The sequence below is a fragment of the Homalodisca vitripennis genome, chromosome 4 (genome assembly GCF_021130785.1).
Source record: "Homalodisca vitripennis isolate AUS2020 chromosome 4, UT_GWSS_2.1, whole genome shotgun sequence".
Lineage (NCBI taxonomy): Eukaryota > Metazoa > Arthropoda > Insecta > Hemiptera > Cicadellidae > Homalodisca > Homalodisca vitripennis.
The window spans coordinates 86,718,084-86,737,216 of record NC_060210.1 but is presented as its reverse complement, the minus strand read 5'-3'; the positions used below and the strand labels follow the sequence as shown (position 1 = coordinate 86,737,216).

The 19,133-nt window shown below is 33.0% G+C and overlaps 1 protein-coding gene across 1 annotated transcript; it reads right to left on the bottom strand.

The window, feature by feature from the left end:
• Positions 1-891: 891 nt before the first annotated feature.
• On the bottom strand, positions 892-18,252 carry LOC124359690. The gene is made up of 3 exons (XM_046812635.1): positions 17,404-18,252; positions 16,248-16,358; positions 892-1,754 (listed from the first exon to the last, which is right to left on the bottom strand). Exons 1-3 carry the CDS (start codon positions 18,245-18,247, stop codon positions 1,426-1,428), a joined length of 1,284 nt encoding a protein of 427 aa, XP_046668591.1. The 5' UTR covers positions 18,248-18,252; the 3' UTR covers positions 892-1,425.
• Between the last annotated feature and the right edge of the window lie 881 nt (positions 18,253-19,133).

Genomic DNA, 19,133 nt, shown 5'->3' with positions numbered 1-19,133 from the left:
GATGTTCTGTAGAAAGTCAAGAAGATAAAGATTCTCCCTACTTCTACATCATGCCCCTTTCAGGGTTTCTTAATACTACAATGATCATCGTTTTATCAATTTTAAGTATTATACGTTTAAATCTTTTAAGCTAATGTTGGTAAAAAAACATTTAAAAGGAATTAGAGGATTCAAAGTGCTTACAGACACATACACTATCTCTGATTCCATTAGGTAAAGTATTAACTTCAGTGTTAACATAAAGGAACCATTATTTCATCTATATTCGGCCATGAAACTTCGTTCTGTAGAAATGTTATATATCGTTTCTTCTTAGTGATTACCAATTTGGCATTTTATACAGAAATTCATACCGATATTGATTTTCTGCCAAAAACAGACTGTGGAAATGTGTTGTACAGATTTTACTTATTCAGCACCTTGTAATACCAGCAGAAGCTTTTTTACCGGTATTTAAAAATAGTTAACAGTACAGTCTCATTGGTTTGTAAATTGAAGAACCTGCAAGTGGTAAACGTAACTTAAGGTGCCTAAGTGTTCATAAAATCAAGTCCATTAGACATGAAATATTTAAAAACGTACATTATTATGTCAAATTGGCTCTGTAAAAAAATACTTAATTAGATTATTCGTACACAGTTCATTCATGTAGGACCACCGTTTACTTTTTTCTAAGAAATTCACATTTTTAATCACTTAATTTTTTTAGTATTTCGTATAAAGATCTGTCTTTTTATTTTTGTTTATAAACGTAATTATTAAAGTCAAATATTCAAATAGTATATTATTTCATGTGAAATTAAATAGGGATTCTTAATTGTCTTATTTTCTATTCATTGATAAATTAAATACATGAATAAATAGAATCTTATTTGTCTGTATATACGTATATTCTGCGAATATCTCGGATTGCAAAATTATTAATTACATTAGACAACTTATTTAATACAAGCTTACAGTGTGGAATGCTTATTATTCTTATACATACACTAATAAATAAATACCATTATATTAAATAAATAATCAGTACAAAACTGTGTTAAGTTTAGTTCCAGTCCACCTTCCTCTTATTGCAGCGTTTGGAACCTGACGCTGTCCTAGACCTGACTTCTGGGATCTGGAGTCATGTTCGCCTGAAGTTATCCGAAAATAGTCGGCATCGAAGGAGCTCAAAACAAACTCTGATTGGGATTGGGTTTTAGACTCTTTGAAAGAGTTCGTTTTGAGGTTATTCGTCGCCGACTATTTTTAGATCTCTTCAGACAAAAGAGACTCCAGATTCCAGGAGTTAGTACGTGAGATCGTCAGATTTCACTAAGAGAAAGGTGAATTGGAGCTAAACCGAACATTAACATTGAATAAAACCCTAGCTACGTTACGTAAAGTACACAACTATTACAAACAATTATGGAAACTATTAAAACTCTAGGACCAGGAGTTAGGTCTATAGTCGCTGTATTCTTCGCCCTTACGGCTCCAGTACTCAACGTAATCATGAGGCGGGAAGTGGTGTGAATGGTGGTGCGGGGTAGGGGGAAGTAATGGTGGCTGCACCACGACTCTCGTACCGCTCCCCATCAGGGCTTTCAGTCCCAGTGCTGCCGCGATGGCCAGAGCCGTCAGCCCTGACCACAGTCCTTTGAAAGAGATGAGGCTGATCAGCCCAAGGATGAGGGGCAGCATGATGGCGGTCTTCAGTTTCAATGCCAGCAACAGCGGGAACGCCAGCCTCTTCAGCGGCCGCCTACTCCTTCCTGGAAGCATCAATCACGTTACAATTCATCGAACTAAGAGATTTAGCAATGAGCAATCACCGTTGTTAAGATTTGTCTGCAGAAATTTACCGAACCTTTAAGAGGGTCTTCTTAATCTGTTGAGTAGCACACATCATATGACGTTATAATAAAGTGGCATTAAAGACTGGCTCATTTTATAAAAAAAATACCCAAAGGAGTAAGAGAAATGAAAATGAATATTTTATGAAATATTGTCAAATTACTTTAAACATATATTAGTAGGATTACGTTCCAAATTTGAACTTTTGATACCGTTTTTAGTGCATGAAATTTTTCAAAATAAGTAAAAATGAATAATGAGACGCACATAAAGAAATTACATGCACACATTAGAAAGGTCTTGGGTGTTTACTCCTGTGACTTCTAATAGCAACCGCAGTGGCGAGGCGCATCCTTGGCTCCACAGACGGGCCGTAACATAATTACAACTGCGTAATTTTAGGGGCTATATGAGCTAGTGTATAATATTGTTAATGTTATTTAAATGCCTTTATAGTTTTTTATCTTGCATAAATATATAGATACTACCATTAATTTACAGACCATAAATTTAAAAGTGTTGGTTCTTGTAAGTAATTATTTTAATGTTTTATATTCGAAAACTTTGCTTTACGCCTTTAGCCTTAACTCAAACTTTCCTTTGCTCGTTAACCTGTCACTTATACAAAAATCTGCATTTATATACTAATTAGGTGACGTACGAAAAAACTAATTTTTTTCTTAATACACAATGGAACAAATAACACATATTCAATACAGTATTTCTCTGAACGTGATGTCATGTACATTCCTATTATTTTAATAACGAGGGATTTTTAAAGACCTTTTAAATGCAGTTCTTAAATGTAGAAAAGCTGGGATGCATAAACTACAACATAAAATCAGATCTAATAATTTACTACTATCCAGAATGAACGATTATAACCATAGCAATATGTTATAATATGTTATAAAAGACTGCAATGAATGCTTCAACGTAACTTAGATTAATTCGATAAATAATTGCGCGTTTATTCAAACACTAATTTTAAAAGTGACATTAAAATAAAACAATTTGAATAATTGTTTTCTGTTTATATGTGGATTTTTATTGAAACCAATGCCCATATTGGGAACTTTTGGTACAAAAATATTTCACGTTTAATGTTATTTTTTTTAAATATTTTATCATGATGTAATTAGAGTGGTATTATTTTTGTTGTATATTTTATCCATGTGGTTAGAGTATCAGGTATTTATGGAATTCCTAAAACTCTCCTGAGCGCGATCTACAGGGGCTAGAACACAGAATATATTACGTTGTCTGGAACTGCACCACAATCACAGGCCTCGTCATTAGCCTGGGCTACATCGTCCCACACCAGTAAGTAAACATTTCAGCAATGACCATCCATTAAGTGCATTTCATATCCATTAAGTACCTAAATTATCTTAGTTTTTGTATTTTTTATTCTTATGAGGAAAATATAAAATTGTAACATTCTCTTTGAGTCGACAATGATTATTTTATATATAACCTTTTGAAAAATATTACTGCAATTATTTATTCCGTAGTTCCTGATTTGGACTCTTTTGTATTCATACAATTGCAATCAGTGGTGTTGCCCGTAGTGTTGGCAAGTTTTCAGCGCAAGCTTGGCAACTTCTAGCTGGGAGGACTCGGGTGTATGGAGACAAAGAAGATACAGACAAGCATACACAAATGCCATTACTACCCTTCTACTACAAACCATGAATGGAAACTTTGATTAATGCTGTTTAAAAGTGAAATAAAAAAACTATTTCACTTCTTATAAAATATCATTAATATTTCACCAAAAAATAGATATTACCGCCTCTTTTAAAAGATCTAATTTTATATGAATTAAATAAACACATAACAAACAAGGAATAAAATAAGCAGATAATAGCAAAGGATGCAAAGATTAGTTCAGTTTCAAAACGACATCTGAGGAAGCAAAACATAAATAGAAAAGTCACTATTATAAAACAAATTACACAGATCTTCTAAATGCAATAATTGCAAGTGATATGAACTTGGTAAAACTTCATAAAATAAATGGACAATGATGTATTTAACTAAACATAATCATTTCATAATTCTTTATATCTATTCTTAAATTTTAAATGTTAGAGTGCAAAACCGTAGTTATTACGTTTAATGTTTATTGAGAGAAAGAGATTATTTTATATTAATTAAATTCCACATTGCATGAAAGAATGGAAATGTCCAGTTTACGACTAGGAGCGCCCGTGTGGCGGCCATCCACTCTGCTGGGACCACCAAGGGCACGAGAGCCGGCAGCACTGCACGTCCAAATGTGGCGGCCGCGAAGGTCAGGGCTTTGGAAGAAGTGGGTCGTGGAATGTTATCCCCTCCACCCCACATTTCCACCACGGGGGCCCCACCTGCCAGAGAAAGTGCCCCAGTGACCGCGGACATCAGCCTCTCTCCCGGACCTGGACACTCTCTCCGCTTTCTGTGCCCCACTTAACAGCTTGCCCGAAGATAACAGTCTGAAGGACGTTATGTAATCTCACCTTAAGTTGCCTTTTGTGAAATATAATTTTTGTTATACTTTTTCATGATATTAAGAATATTATGGGAGATGTACAATTAGAAAAGAGGGCTGCAATTTTAATTTCAAACTCTTACATTGATTAAAAAAACTCAATTATTACGACCCCAAATTATTAACATCATGCCATAGCATATTGAAACAATTCAGATACATAAATGGATTTAAAAATTGATGTTATTGGAAAAATTAACTCTAACTATCTATTAAAATAAAGAGTGCTACAGATTTTATGACGTAAGAACATGGAAAACTAAAAAAAAGTTTTAATATGTAACTTTATTGAATTTAATCTTAAAATTTCATAAACAATAAGAAAGGAGTATATGAGCTAAAGTAGTCTCAGATACAATAGGTTAAAAAAGGTAAAAAATAATGCGTATTTGTTCAAACCATACGCATTTGAAAGGTCTACAACAAGAAATATGAAGACTTGCAAAATAATACTAAACTACGATAGTGTTTTAATGTTTTAGTGTTTTAAAGCTGGTAGTTTTAACGAATACTTTTTAAGCTTTAGTCAAGTAGAAACAAAGTATCTTGACTAATGGGCTTTTGCACTGTGGTTCCTCATTAGGATCAATAACAAAAAATACAATACATATTTTGACCATGGTAAGGTCAAAATATGTAAGCTGACCGGGCCGGTCAAACACTTTCCTGACACAAGGGTGTAAACTGAACTCATAATATTGACGTTACATTATGTTCTTGGAACATTCGGAGATTTAACAGTTGCGTTTGCAAGTGAAAGTTTCATATGGATACTTAACAAAAACATAATAGATATCCTAGTATTAGAAAACTATAGAAGGTTCTATACACTATTAGAAGATTTATCTTCCTATGTTATGGAATAAAATTCTGCCCAGAATGAAGGGTGTAATTCGTAGTTTTGTTAGAGTTGGGTGTCTGAGATGGATAAGTTTGAGAGACAAAGAAAACCTCTCTACTTTACTACGGGATGTCTTTGGCTACTTTAATTGCCCACTTTACCACCTTGAGAGGATTGGTATTTGCTGAATTGAATTGGTGTGGGTAGGTGTGGGCCAGGCTGAGACAAGGCCTGTGGTTGTGGTGAAGAGGCCCAGACAATGTGACATATTTTACGTTTTAGTCCCTGTAGGTCGCGCTCAGCAGAGTTTTGGGAATCGCATAAAAAATGGAAATCCAATTGCGAAAGTTCATTGTAAATTTAGATATTTGGATTTGTAGGGTATATGGATGTACGAGCATATGACAGACGGAACTAATGGTGGAGAAAATATTCTGTTTATATGCTTTTTGGAGGTTCATATTACTCAGGAGAAAAACATTACAAAATCACTAACAGTAACGATTAATTACGGTGCTTCCTCGTTCGTGTTTTGATTATTTCAAATAGTTGTGTTCTATTTACACATTTTACTTTACATATTGGAACTTCTGAAGGTTGAAAATGTAGGAAAACTGTGTTAAGCTTAATTAAATTGCTAGAATATTTAACTGTTTAAAGTACTGAAATGTTCTTATTGTATTTGTACCTATCTTACAATTGGTGTTGTTTAGTATTTATGAATATTTACATATAGTAAACTTATAAATTTATGTTTCAATAAGCAAATAACTAAATACACATGCAATCTTTTATAAGCGCTAATCAGCTGTACTACAGTGTTGTACACTGTGCAGACTGTTAGACTATAGGAAGATAGATCTGTTTTTGTTCCATTGCGTATTAAGGAAACTATTCGTTTTTTATACAAACTAGAATACACTGCAGGTTTTGGTATATGGAGGACTTTTATAAGCGCTAATCAGCTGTACTACAGTGTTGTACACTGTGCAGACTGTTATAGAAAGATAGATCTGTTTTTGTTCCATTGCGTATTAAGGAAACTATTCGTTTTTTATACAAACTAGAATACACTGCAGGTTTTGGTATATGGAGGACTTTTATAAGCGCTAATCAGCTGTACTACAGTGTTGTACACTGTGCAGACTGTTAGACTATAGGAAGATAGATCTGTTTTTGTTCCATTGCGTATTAAGGAAACTATTCGTTTTTTATACAAACTAGAATACACTGCAGGTTTTGGTATATGGAGGACTTTTATAAGCGCTAATCAGCTGTACTACAGTGTTGTACACTGTGCAGACTGTTATAGAAAGATAGATCTGTTTTTGTTCCATTGCGTATTAAGGAAACTATTCGTTTTTTATACAAACTAGAATACACTGCAGGTTTTGGTATATGGAGGACTTTTATAAGCGCTAATCAGCTGTACTACAGTGTTGTACACTGTGCAGACTGTTATAGGAAGATAGATCTGTTTTTGTTCCATTGCGTATTAAGGAAACTATTCGTTTTTTATACAAACTAGAAAACACTGCAGGTTTTGGTATATGGAGGACTTTTATAAGCGCTAATCAGCTGTACTACAGTGTTGTACACTGTGCAGACTGTTATAGGAAGATAGATCTGTTTTTGTTCCATTGCGTATTAAGGAAACTATTCGTTTTTTATACAAACTAGAATACACTGCAGGTTTTGGTATATGGAGGACTTTTATAAGCGCTAATCAGCTGTACTACAGTGTTGTACACTGTGCAGACTGTTATAGGAAGATAGATCTGTTTTTGTTCCATTGCGTATTAAGGAAACTATTCGTTTTTTTATACAAACTAGAATACACTGCAGGTTTTGGTATATGGAGGACTTTTATAAGCGCTAATCAGCTGTACTACAGTGTTGTACACTGTGCAGACTGTTAGACTATAGGAAGATAGATCTGTTTTTGTTCCATTGCGTATTAAGGAAACTATTCGTTTTTTATACAAATTAGAATACACTGCAGGTTTTGGTATATGGAGGACTTTAATGAGTAAAGTAAATTCTGTTTTCTAGTTTGTAAGTCATTTACACAGTTTTAATGTGAAGAATACATGAACTTTAACATTAGTGGTGAGCTATCTTGTAAGATTTTTCTATCTTTTTTTTCTCACGTTGGTAAAATGGTATACCGTTGGAAATAAAAGAAAGAACTAAGGGAGACTCTGAGTTTAAAGCAAAGTTTTCAGTAGTTAACTACAGTACGCGCGCTGAAGGTTCGGCTCTGAGTCTACCGAGCGGACTATGGCAGGGGACGGGTGGATTGCCCGATATAACAACTGTTCTGCAGACATCCGCCAATGTTTGGCCCGCTGCAGTCTGATTATTTATTGTCCCTGTTCTCCCTCACAGTCGAGTATTCACTGTTGTTAGAGGTGGACAAGTGGTTTAAGTGCGTTATACACAATTCATTAGTTTAGTTAGTAGTGAGGTTAGTGAATTTTGGTAGTTGTAGGGCGTTACAAATTATTTAATATTATCCTTGTTATTAAGGTCATCTCAGTCGGTATAATGGCCCGATACGTTTCCAAAGTGGCTCGAGGAAAAACACATACAAACTTTTTTGTATCACAATTTTGGCACAGTTAATTTTAAAATATATTTTATTGAAGAAAAGTAGTAAGACGTTGAAACTTAATACATCCATTAGCATTGGCATAAACAGGAAAATAGATCTGCGAAGTTTCAGAATTTTATTTATATAGGAAGTTGGTCTAACCATAAGTTGATTGTCGAGCGAGAATTAAACATTGCCGTCCGTGACGGATCATTGGAGAGTCAATGTTTTTATTTGGTTAGTAGGGCAACGACAGGGCCGAACCTTCAGCGCGCGTACTGTACGGATATTGGACCGTTCTCCCTGTCAGAGACGAGAGGCTCGTGGTTGGCATGTACTGTTACTGTAGACTCCGCCTCCAACGGTACCCAGACTCTGGCCTACTTCTCTCGTCTCTCATTGGCTGACAGCTTTGTCTGCACAGTTGTATATAACCCAGGCCTCAGCCAGTCAAGGTGCAATGCAGGCAGCCACTGCAACTGCAATGCACTTTTGCATTTACTTACAAACATTTCATTAAGGATTATTAAGTAGTTGTTTTAAAATAACGATTCAACTTTTTAAAATCAAAGTCATGATTTATAATTCATTACAAAATAGGTAGGCATTTTACTAAAAGAAACGTATTTTCCGAATAATTGCTTCGTACCCTAATATGTACATTTTCAAACTAGCGTACAGCATTATTTTTAAATGAACCTCTTGTTCATAAATTAATATTCTTTGATGTATCCTAACAATTAATAAGAATTGATATGCATGTCAACTTATATGTTAAGCCTATAGTTCTTCTATTTGAGCATAGATCTACGATAAAATTCTATAGCTTTATAATGTTCTAAAATTCAAATAATATATAAATTAGATGCTAGCTGCCAAAAATACAAAGAAATATTTGTTTTTATAGAAAATATACATTGTAAACCCTTTATTATCTGCTGGAACACAAATTTATGACTTATATTTGATAAAATAATACTTGCGTTTATAATTAATTGTTGATTTCAGAATATAGTAAAGTGCATAAAGTTGATCTATACTATTTTCATATGACATGAACATTTTTACTTCAAGGAATCAATCTAGGTTATATATTTATCTGGTGCAAACAAGAAACACATTGAACGATGTAGGCAGTAGCCTCAGATGGTTAGAATGTTATTATTTATTATTACCTCAAAGTATATAGAAAACAGTGTTTCATGATACTGTGAAAAACACGTAAGAAAAGAAAATCATGCTTGTATTTTGTTATCTGGAAGGCAAATTGTTTTATTTTGCAGTTTATGCACTAAATACAAAATAATGAAAAACGGAAGTATTATTTTTGGTATGAAAACCGTAACCGTTTTTAAAACTTTGTTGATAAATTTTATTTAATAGTATGACATAATACCAAAATATCGTTGATATTATATCAGTCATGAAGCCATGAAATCGTCAGACCTAGAGTAGACAGCGAAGGGACTTCTATGTCTTCCTAGCACCAACTAGTCAGGGCCTGCCAACTAGTACTGTGATGTCAGAATTTCTTTGACGAATTTATTTGGTAAAAGACGCTTGTAAGTAGCATTCAAAATAAGTTAATTATGTTTTTCGGTCAAATACGTCGTTATTTTATTATATTCGTTATTTATTATGTTTTACCAATGTAATAGTGTATTTTTTTAAATTATGTCCAATACTTGTTGATGACTGTAAAAGTAAAACCTAAACGGGTACATATTTTTTTGTAAAACATTTTCTAAAATTTAGAAGTTTACATCAAAATATTTTTTTAGCAAGAATACCAGTCAAATTTTCATTTTTTACATTGAAAAACATTCTATGATTAAAACCATTTGTGTGTGTGTGTGTGTGTGTGTGTGTGTGTGTGTGCGCGCGCGCGCGTGTGTAAAATATATATAAAACGTAGAGGGATACCGTTTTTTACGTATTAAATATATTTAATGTGAAAATTGTTGTAAATATATCTATCTAGCATGTCATTTTAAAGCAAACTCCATGCTTATTAAGAATCAGTTTTTGTTTTGTTCTGTTTACTATTTTGAAACAACGCGAAATTTAAGAAAACAATAATTTTCATCAAGTTTCTTAGAGGTGCATTTTGTTTCTTTGGTATAAGTTATTTACTCTGTCAGGAGTGTGATCAGTTAGAACTATACTGCAGAGAAACTGCATTTTTAATTATTTAGTAAATTGCAATGGCTTTATAAAATACTAATGTAGAAATATAAAGAATATGAGTTTAAATATGGTATTGATATTGTATGTTAAATAGAGAACTTATGATTTTAATACAGCTCTATACACCCAAACTCCATATTTACTGTTCCATAAGTATATCTAATTAACAGTCATTATTTATTATGGTATGATGGTAATATACGCAATAAAATACAATTATTATTAGTTAATAAAACTGTTCAATGCACGTCTTTAGAATCACAGATCCTAAAATTCTGATTGGGTTCTTAGAACAAAAATGAAGGAGGTAACTTAATCCTTGGTAACAAATCCTTAACAATTATTTGTATTTTTAACAAAAATCCCGAATAACTTAATACATTGATCAGTTGAGTGCCTGAAGGCGCCCGAGTCACCGCTGTCTTTACTCTACTACAGACTGGCATAATTGAAAAGATTAAATTTAATTATAAGCAATTAAATTTTCAAAATATGTGTCCAATATTTTATTCATTTCACATAACTATAATAGTAATAAAACGTTTAACAGGAATGAACAGGATTAATACGCATGATAGGAGTACCCCACACCAATATTTGCGTGTTAGACTTTGCTCAAGTCTACAGGTTATATAATTGTTGAGACCAGCGGATATACAGTTCCCTTAGTGATAGCTAAATAAAGTATAAAAGTTCAGGTTTATAGCTCAATTGATTCTCGAGGATATGCTAAAGCTAAGAAAATTTTTAGAGGAACATGCACCATTATCGAAATATAGCTTGTCTACACAAAAATATGCCTGAAATGACAACATGATATAGGTAACTAGCCATCTTTGTATGAATGTTGGTATCAGAAGCCAAAATCGTTATACCTTAAGGTTTTCTTCAACACCTGAATAAGATAATAGATTCCAATTCTCGAATGCAGTATACTAATTTTATCAAATTTCTCGATGTAGCGACTCCGAAATCGAGTTGTCGTTTCAAGAATACTTGTATATTATAATTGAAGCATGTTATCTTCTTTCAGACCATAAACCGTCAACATTATACTTCAAACATATATACAGGTGCAAAATTATCTGTGTTCCTACTGTGTTTATTTATGTCTACTTGTTACCTACTGATTGTTGTTATGTGATCGCACGATAGAAACAAATGATATATACAATTGTAATTTATGAAAGTTAATTTTTTTGTTTTTAATAAATAAAAAGATAGCAATTCTATCAACAAGAGATGATATTTTCCATTCATTTTTGGAGCTAATTCGCACCTAGCATCGGTGATTGAAGTCAACTTGTATATTGAAGATGTCTTTGTTCCAATTCTCACCGTGTTAATACGTACATAAGGTGTAACGGAAAACACTTCGGTGTTCATGTTAGGTGCACGCTTAGCTCCAAAGATGGATGGATTACCCAATGCCGTTCAGAACAACATATGCACGTTAGCAACATGCACGGAACAGCTTGGTGCTAATTTTCGTCTTTCAGTGACAACTTGTTGATTTAAAATTTCTTTTGTTCTAATTTCTCACCTTGTTAATACATAAGGTGTAACGGAAAACACTTCGGTGTTCATGTTAGGTGTGCACGCTTAGCTCCAAAGATGGATGGATTACCCAATGCCGTTCAGAACAACATATGCACGGAACAGCTTGGTGCTAATTTTCGTCTTTCAGTGACAACTTGTTGATTTAAAATTTCTTTTGTTCTAATTTCTCACCTTGTTAATACATAAGGTGTAACGGAAAACACTTCGGTGTTCATGTTAGGTGCACGCTTAGCTCCAAAGATGGATGGATTACCCAATGCCGTTCAGAACAACATATGCACGGAACAGCTTGGTGCTAATTTTCGTCTTTCAGTGACAACTTGTTGATTTAAAATTTCTTTTGTTCTAATTTCTCACCTTGTTAATACATAAGGTGTAACGGAAAACATTTCGGTGTTCATGTTGGGTGCACCCTTAGCTCCAAAGATGTATGGATTGCCTAATGCCGTTCAGAACAACATATGCACGGAACAGCTTGGTGCTAATTTTCGTCTTTCAGTGACAACTTGTTGATTTAAAATTTCTTTTGTTCTAATTTCTCACCTTGTTAATACATAAGGTGTAACGGAAAACATTTCGGTGTTCATGTTGGGTGCACCCTTAGCTCCAAAGATGTATGGATTGCCTAATGCCGTTCAGAACAACATATGCACGGAACAGCTTGATGCTAACTTTCGTCTTCCAGTGAAAACTTGTTGATTTAATAAGTCTTTTGTTCCAGTTCTCACCATGGTAAATTTAGGTGCACGCTTAGCTCCAAAGATGGATGCATTCATAAGTCCTCACAGCGTTAATTTACATTGTTACTACAGTTATAATCTAGAAGTGTTTTATAGTAGCTGTACTAAGCCATCTTTTGTTAACAGTTGTTGAACTCAAGATTAATCTGGCAATGTGAATATAACAATTTAAAATGTAATAAAAGAGAAATGTTGGTAGATGTTTAAAAATATTTAGCTCATAGCAAATGCATGAAAACTAAATACTAGATATACTAATAAGTGTTAATTCCTATGAAACATGTACATAGTAATTGTGTAAAAAACAATCTAAATGAATGTTAGTTTTTCCTCTTATGGCGGTAAAGGATTACATAAAAGACCTGATTCTGTACAGAGAAACTTATAAGTAAATTTGCTATTGAAATTTCAAGGAATGCACATTTCTAATTTATAACTCTGGTTTTATACACTCTATGTTATATTTTCATGAGAAGTAGTTGAACCTAGACTAATTTTATATACCACAATAAAAGCCCACCGTGTACACCGCTTCAACGACAATGTACAGTACTTAAAGTGTTTTTTTTTTTTTTTTTTTTTTTTTTTTTTTTACTGGCCTATAACTATTTATTTTTAACACCCGTAACCGATTTTAGGACAGTGGGAGTAACAGCGATGTGCGTTCGCCGCTCACTGTATTAAATCATGATACCTCTCTAGCTATGTTATTATATATTTTAACTGTTCATTTTGGGCGTACGATGAAAATGCTTTCAAAATCAATTAAATAATTAAGAAAATATATATAAATTACAGGAAATGTTAACTCATATCTGGTTTAGCATTGCAATAGTATAAATATGTTTAATCCAACAGGAATACCTAGTAAGACTAATTATAGAACTAGTTGCTGAGAACGTTTAAAAGTGTATTTGAGATTTTATACTCAAACATTCAGTATTATGCGGTTCATTATTGATAAATTATCTATTTTATAATATTATACCCTTATATTTATTTAATGATACTGTTTGTTATTTAAAGATACAACTAAACGCTTGCAGGTCTCACTGAACCTTCTGCAGATAAGTCGAGGAGATAGTGAGCGCCTGTACTCTTACTTCTACTACACACATATCACATCTGCACGGCAAGCTGCGTACTAAGTAATATGGAGGAACTTCAATGAGTAATTTTGTAGCAAGAATTGACAAATATATTTATAATTCTTAAAAGGTGAAAATGGCTGATTTAAGCCTATTAGACATTTATTTGACCTAATTTAGACGGAAAATAATTTAAAAATATACACAGGCATAAAGAATAATTTTTTGTTTATTCTTACGTAGGATATAATTATTATAGCTTCTACTATTAATGAAACTTTGCCATTTACTGTATTTTGAAACTATACAAATAGTATAAAATCTTTTTGCCGAGATTTTTTATTAAATTTAGTTATCAAATATGGCCACCTGCAATATACTTCGAAATATATACTGAATTCGAAATATAATAGTAGCAATTCGAGTATGTAAAACTATCATAAAGAACAAATTTAAAGCTTTCTTACGCTGTGTATTTCATCGTATATAATAAATATTATTATTATTATTTTAATGTAACCGAATGTTACTTTGTTCATAGGTGTATTAATAAAGTTTGGTTGTGTTACTAATTTTTGAGTACAGTAGTGTGGTTTCTTGAAATGTAAGAATCAAGTCTGACCACCCTAAAGTAATCTTTATAACTCACTTTTCATTATAGTTTGCTAAGATAGGAATATAATTGATTGCCTATCTTTAATTATGAATGAGAATACTGATTTTATCTGGTAGAATTAAAACGGTTTAAATACTTACTTAAAAAAACATCAATACTACAAGTTTTTATATTTTTAGTTTTTTTTATCTTAATACAAGTGAAATACAACTATAAAGAAATTTAATAAGTATGGGGATGAATATTATTAGCAACATAACAAATTTATCGATTGTTGTAAGCATTTTAAACTTACAGAAGTGTGATTGTTAGGTTATTCTAACTGGTAACTGTTAAATTCCTATTGTATATTGGTATATAAGTCATGTAGAGTGCAATTTACATTCAACTACATTCGTGACAGACATTGATAGATTACTCGATTGTATGTATATAAACGTTATAAATCAGAAGCAGTATGTTTAGATTAGAAGAAAGGCAGGAATATTGAAAAGATGAATTGATAGCCTTGTATTAGAACTTGTATAGGAACAGAACTATATACTGTATTACATTTATTCTACAATAGATCAGTTGTACACTGTGACGATGCCGAATCTTATTTAATTGTTAAGTGAACGATGTATAGTAAAACAAGTAAGAAGTACACTACACCACGTTAAACGTAACAGAATCCATAAACATAATTGAGACAATCATAGAAAAAATTTTAGATCTCTCTCCAGACAAAAAATAAATGTTTGGCAGACTAAGAGATAGCCTCAGCCAAATCCTATGGTCGGACATGCACCATTATGGAATTAATTCTCGTGTATGGAGAAATAAAGTTTCATGCAAAATACCTATGGATAAAATCTTTCTAGGAATGTATTTGGCAACATATATTACTGTGTCAGCCTACATGTTATACTGCCATTTGATTGTACATGGTTTGTTCAAAGATTTATGTACACTGAATTTTCACGCCCTATGACTAATTTTAAAATGTTTGCCAACGCTCAGTCAAATTCAATGTTGCCTGTATAGAATTAAAAGTTCATGAAACATTTCAGGCCTATAGCCTAATTTATTCTCGAGATTTCGTGTGGACAGATAGGCACAAATCGAAATTTACCAGCCCATTTAGTGATAGGTGCCCTAACAATAAGTAACGTTATTAAATTCAGTAGCGTGTCTGTGTATAATTGCCGGAATTTACTATTCCACATGCCTTTAGTTTGTGGCAGATAAATAACTTTCTTGTGTGTGCAGGTGGCAAGCCTGCTGAATGTTATTAAATTCAGTAGTTTGTCTTTGTATGATTGCTGAAATTTACTATTCTACAAGTCTTCATTTTGTAGCAGATAAATAACTTTCTTGTCTGAGCGGGTGGCAACCCTGCTGAATGACGAGTAGCTTCGGCTGTTTAACATTTTTTCACCTCAGTTTCTACACGTCTGAGTTGTAACGAGGTGTCAATGACCGCCTGGTGTGATTAAGTAGCAGGGATATTAAACGTTAAGATGATTATAAAACGCATTCACAGGACTGTATGATATTGTTTTAAAAATATCACACTGATTTGAAAAATGAAGTTTTCATTTAAATTTTCGAAAGGACAAAATTAAGATTAATGATATAACATTTAAATTTGAAATGATTTAATCATACGTTTATAGTCTTTCTTATTTAAATTTTAAATCCATTAATCGTACGATAATACATTGTTTTGTGTTATTTTTAATGTTCATTTCATATGTATACAAATAATGTAGTGATGCTACATTAAGTTAAACCATTAGGTTAATTGAGTGTAGTAATAATTACATTAATTTGTTAAATTATTTAAAGGAAAGTTAAAACAATATGTTATTCTTGACACTTGATGGGCTGAAAAAGGTTCTTTCTGTCTATCAGTCCGCACGATAAATTAACTTTACGCGACACGTAGTGTGGCTTAGTCCTATCTTGTATTCGTGACAAATAACAAACATTTAAATTGTGATTGTTTTAAAGTGTAATTAAAGAATGGATACACGTATTTAGAAGTCTTGTTCGTGGTAATTCCTTAGTTCTATATCCATGAAGAGTTGTAAGTGTATACGATTGCTGATATTAATCTCAATTACTTCAAAGTGAAGATTAGATCAGGTTTTAACTGTTGTAAGATGGTTCTTCTAAGTCGCAAAGAAGGGTATTACGAAACTGAACCCCACATGGGTTGTGCTTCCAAGAAAATACCTGACAATATGTCAATAATGAAGTAAAACATACCTTCCTCTTCAAGATTATCAGTAGAGTTTTGCGCTGACCGAACTTGCACCTCTTCCGACACGACTGGCATATCCACCTGTACTGTCAGCTGAGGGGAATACTCCAAGCGACCTAGCAGCAGACAGGAAAATGTGTTTTTATGTATGCCTTTTTGTTTAAAATTAAACAATTGTACAGTTTATTGAGCAGAAATAAGTTTAACATTTGTATAGTAAATTATTGTACCGATTGAATATAATTAATCACAATTCGATTTCTTGATCCAAATTTCATGAAAACAATAAATTAAGATAGAAAATTAATAATATCTAGTAAATGTAATATCTTGATTGAGTATCAACTTGACTTGATTGAAGGTTTACGTAGCTATAATCGTACATTAATTTAAACAGTACTGAATGCACCTAAAATGAAGGACTGTCTTAATTCTATTCTGTTTTATATTCTGGCTTACGGATAAATAAATAAAACTATTTAAAATAAAATTATAAATACTCGATTGAAGCGCAACAGTTGAGTTTCACTTTAAAACAAACCAAGCTACTACATTATAGCAATTGACTGGTGGTTATGCTCGTAATAAAGTGAGCTGAAAAAAGGCGAGAGAAAAAGAAAATAGGATGAGTAATTTGTAGCACTGTACGTAACTATAATCCTAAAAAGATGACGTGTGATGTGAAAATTTTAATAAACTCACTAAGTATTACAAATAAACCAATAAAATTTAAAAGAAACTTTGAAAATAAATGTATTATATTCAATTAAATATGACTTAATTCCGTTTTGAGCTGGTAGAAAGACAATAAATGTTATTTGGATCTGAATGTTTTCTCCAGTATAATGGTGTTAGGATTATTCTCTTAATTTTATGATTAAAGACGACCTTTAGGAAGTAAGTTTAAGGAAGTCATATTTAGCAATAAGACATATTATTCATAACACTCATTTATCAATATTATTAATATTCATTAAACATAATATTATTAAATTTTATCGGGTGATGAAGTATGTATTACGTAGCCTACTTCTTACAGCTTAAAGTAAGAGTTATCTATTCAAAAATGTACTGATGTATATATTTAGTATATATATTATATGTACTCATGCGATGTAATAAGGCTTGATTATTATGAAGACATGAAAAATACGTACTTACGTTCTGAAAGCGGATAGTAGTACTTGACTCCTCGGTACACTGGGTACAGCTTCAAACTATCGTCCAATATCGTCTTTCTCATTTGACTATCACTTCCAACATCAACTTCAGGTATTTTAACAGTTGCTTCAGCGGATTCCTTCTTGTTGTCGCGAAGAAGTAGAGTTTTGTCCGTGTCATTGTTCCTCACAACTGGCGCAGTATCTTCTTGTACCATCTTTTCTTCTGTAATCGGTGTAATCTCATTTTCAAAACTCATTTTATTATTAAATTCATCTAAGTCGTCCTGAGAGATCTTTTCTATATTCTTCTCTAGAGTATTCTCTTGTTTCACCGTGGGTGTAGTTTGTTCTATGTGTGATTGTCCGACATTGGCAACTTCTTGAGCGGAAAGTCCTTCTTTAACAATTTCTCTCTTGTACCTTTTTTCTACTTTGTGGTGGTCACTGCTAACTTTGACCAAAATTGCTTTCGACGGTATATCTTTCTCCCTGACTAATACCCCTTTCTTAGTTTCCACACTAGGTATTCTTGCGGCACCCACATACACATGTTTCTTCGGGACAACTTCTCCGTCGTCTCTTTTCGGCCTCTTCAGTGACACTCCTTTCGCAAACGGCCCTCTTCTCATGAAGTTCGTTCTCTCCAGCGACCTAAATATCTGATTGTCTCTCAAGTAGTCTGCATGGAAGAGTCTTCCCGTTCTGGGATATATCACATGAGTGATGTCTCCTTGGGTTTCTTCTGTCTTGAAGCTTTCCAGGTCCACCTTGGGCTGTCGCGCCTGAACACTCGCGAGGATGATCACGCACGCAATAACCAATGGTATTGATCCAGTAGACATACTAACTGCGGGTAACTGCCTGACCAAATGGCGGCGTTCGGCAGGGAGTCACGGCTTTATGCGAGGCCAGAATGCAGTTTCTGGCAGCCGTAAGTCGGGCGTACGCCTCCTGAGTCCCAGGAGTGTTCTCACACTGGTCACATCTTGTTAATAGTCCAATGATGTCTCTATCAATGTCGGCATCTGCTCACATACAGTGTCAAATACCGATACCTAATTAGTATTGGGGAGCTATAGAACAACGGAGACATTTTGTTAATGAGGTGCAACATTAGTTCGATCATCAACGATAAATGTTATGTTGATGACATATACGACGTGAGTACTAATTTGGTACAAATAACATCATGTTAGTTCAGATACTAAAAGACAAGAACCTAATTCACCAATTTATATATTGACAGTTTTTAACTAACACAAGTGCTTACTTTAATAATAGTATGACCGATTTCATAAACAAATAACACCATGAATACGCACGGTAGCATTCAGCGTTAACGCATTGTATATCAATATCAAAAATATCAATTTTGTTCTCTTCATAGTTTATAAAGGTGAGCTTATAGAAAATTAAATTTTAAAAAGATCAAAGAAGTTAAGAACATTAACCTAATATTCGATGAAAGTATTCATTTTAATCTAAATTATACAATGTTTGCATGCATTCAATTCAAGTCGCTTAAATTGATTTTAGTTGAAATTTGTACGAATAAAAACCATTCAATGTTTTAAATTTCTGTTATATTCAGGTATATTCAAGAGAGTTTCAACGTCTAAGGGTTGCTGATGACCTCTGGCTACCAGATGTATGAGTAGGGAAAATATGATTTCTCCTAGACACTATCCATCGCACCACGTAACCTTTTTTAGGTTTTGTTAGCATGAA

Coding starts and splice junctions, on each gene's coding strand:
- LOC124359690 (XM_046812635.1), bottom strand. CDS start 18,247: ATGTCTACTGGATCAATACCATTGGTTATTGCGTGCGTGATCATCCTC. Junction 16,359..17,403: donor CTACTATCCGCTTTCAGAAC/GTAAGTACGTAT, acceptor GTCTGCTGCTAG/GTCGCTTGGAGTATTCCCCT. Junction 1,755..16,247: donor TGATAATCTTGAAGAGGAAG/GTATGTTTTACT, acceptor TGATGCTTCCAG/GAAGGAGTAGGCGGCCGCTG.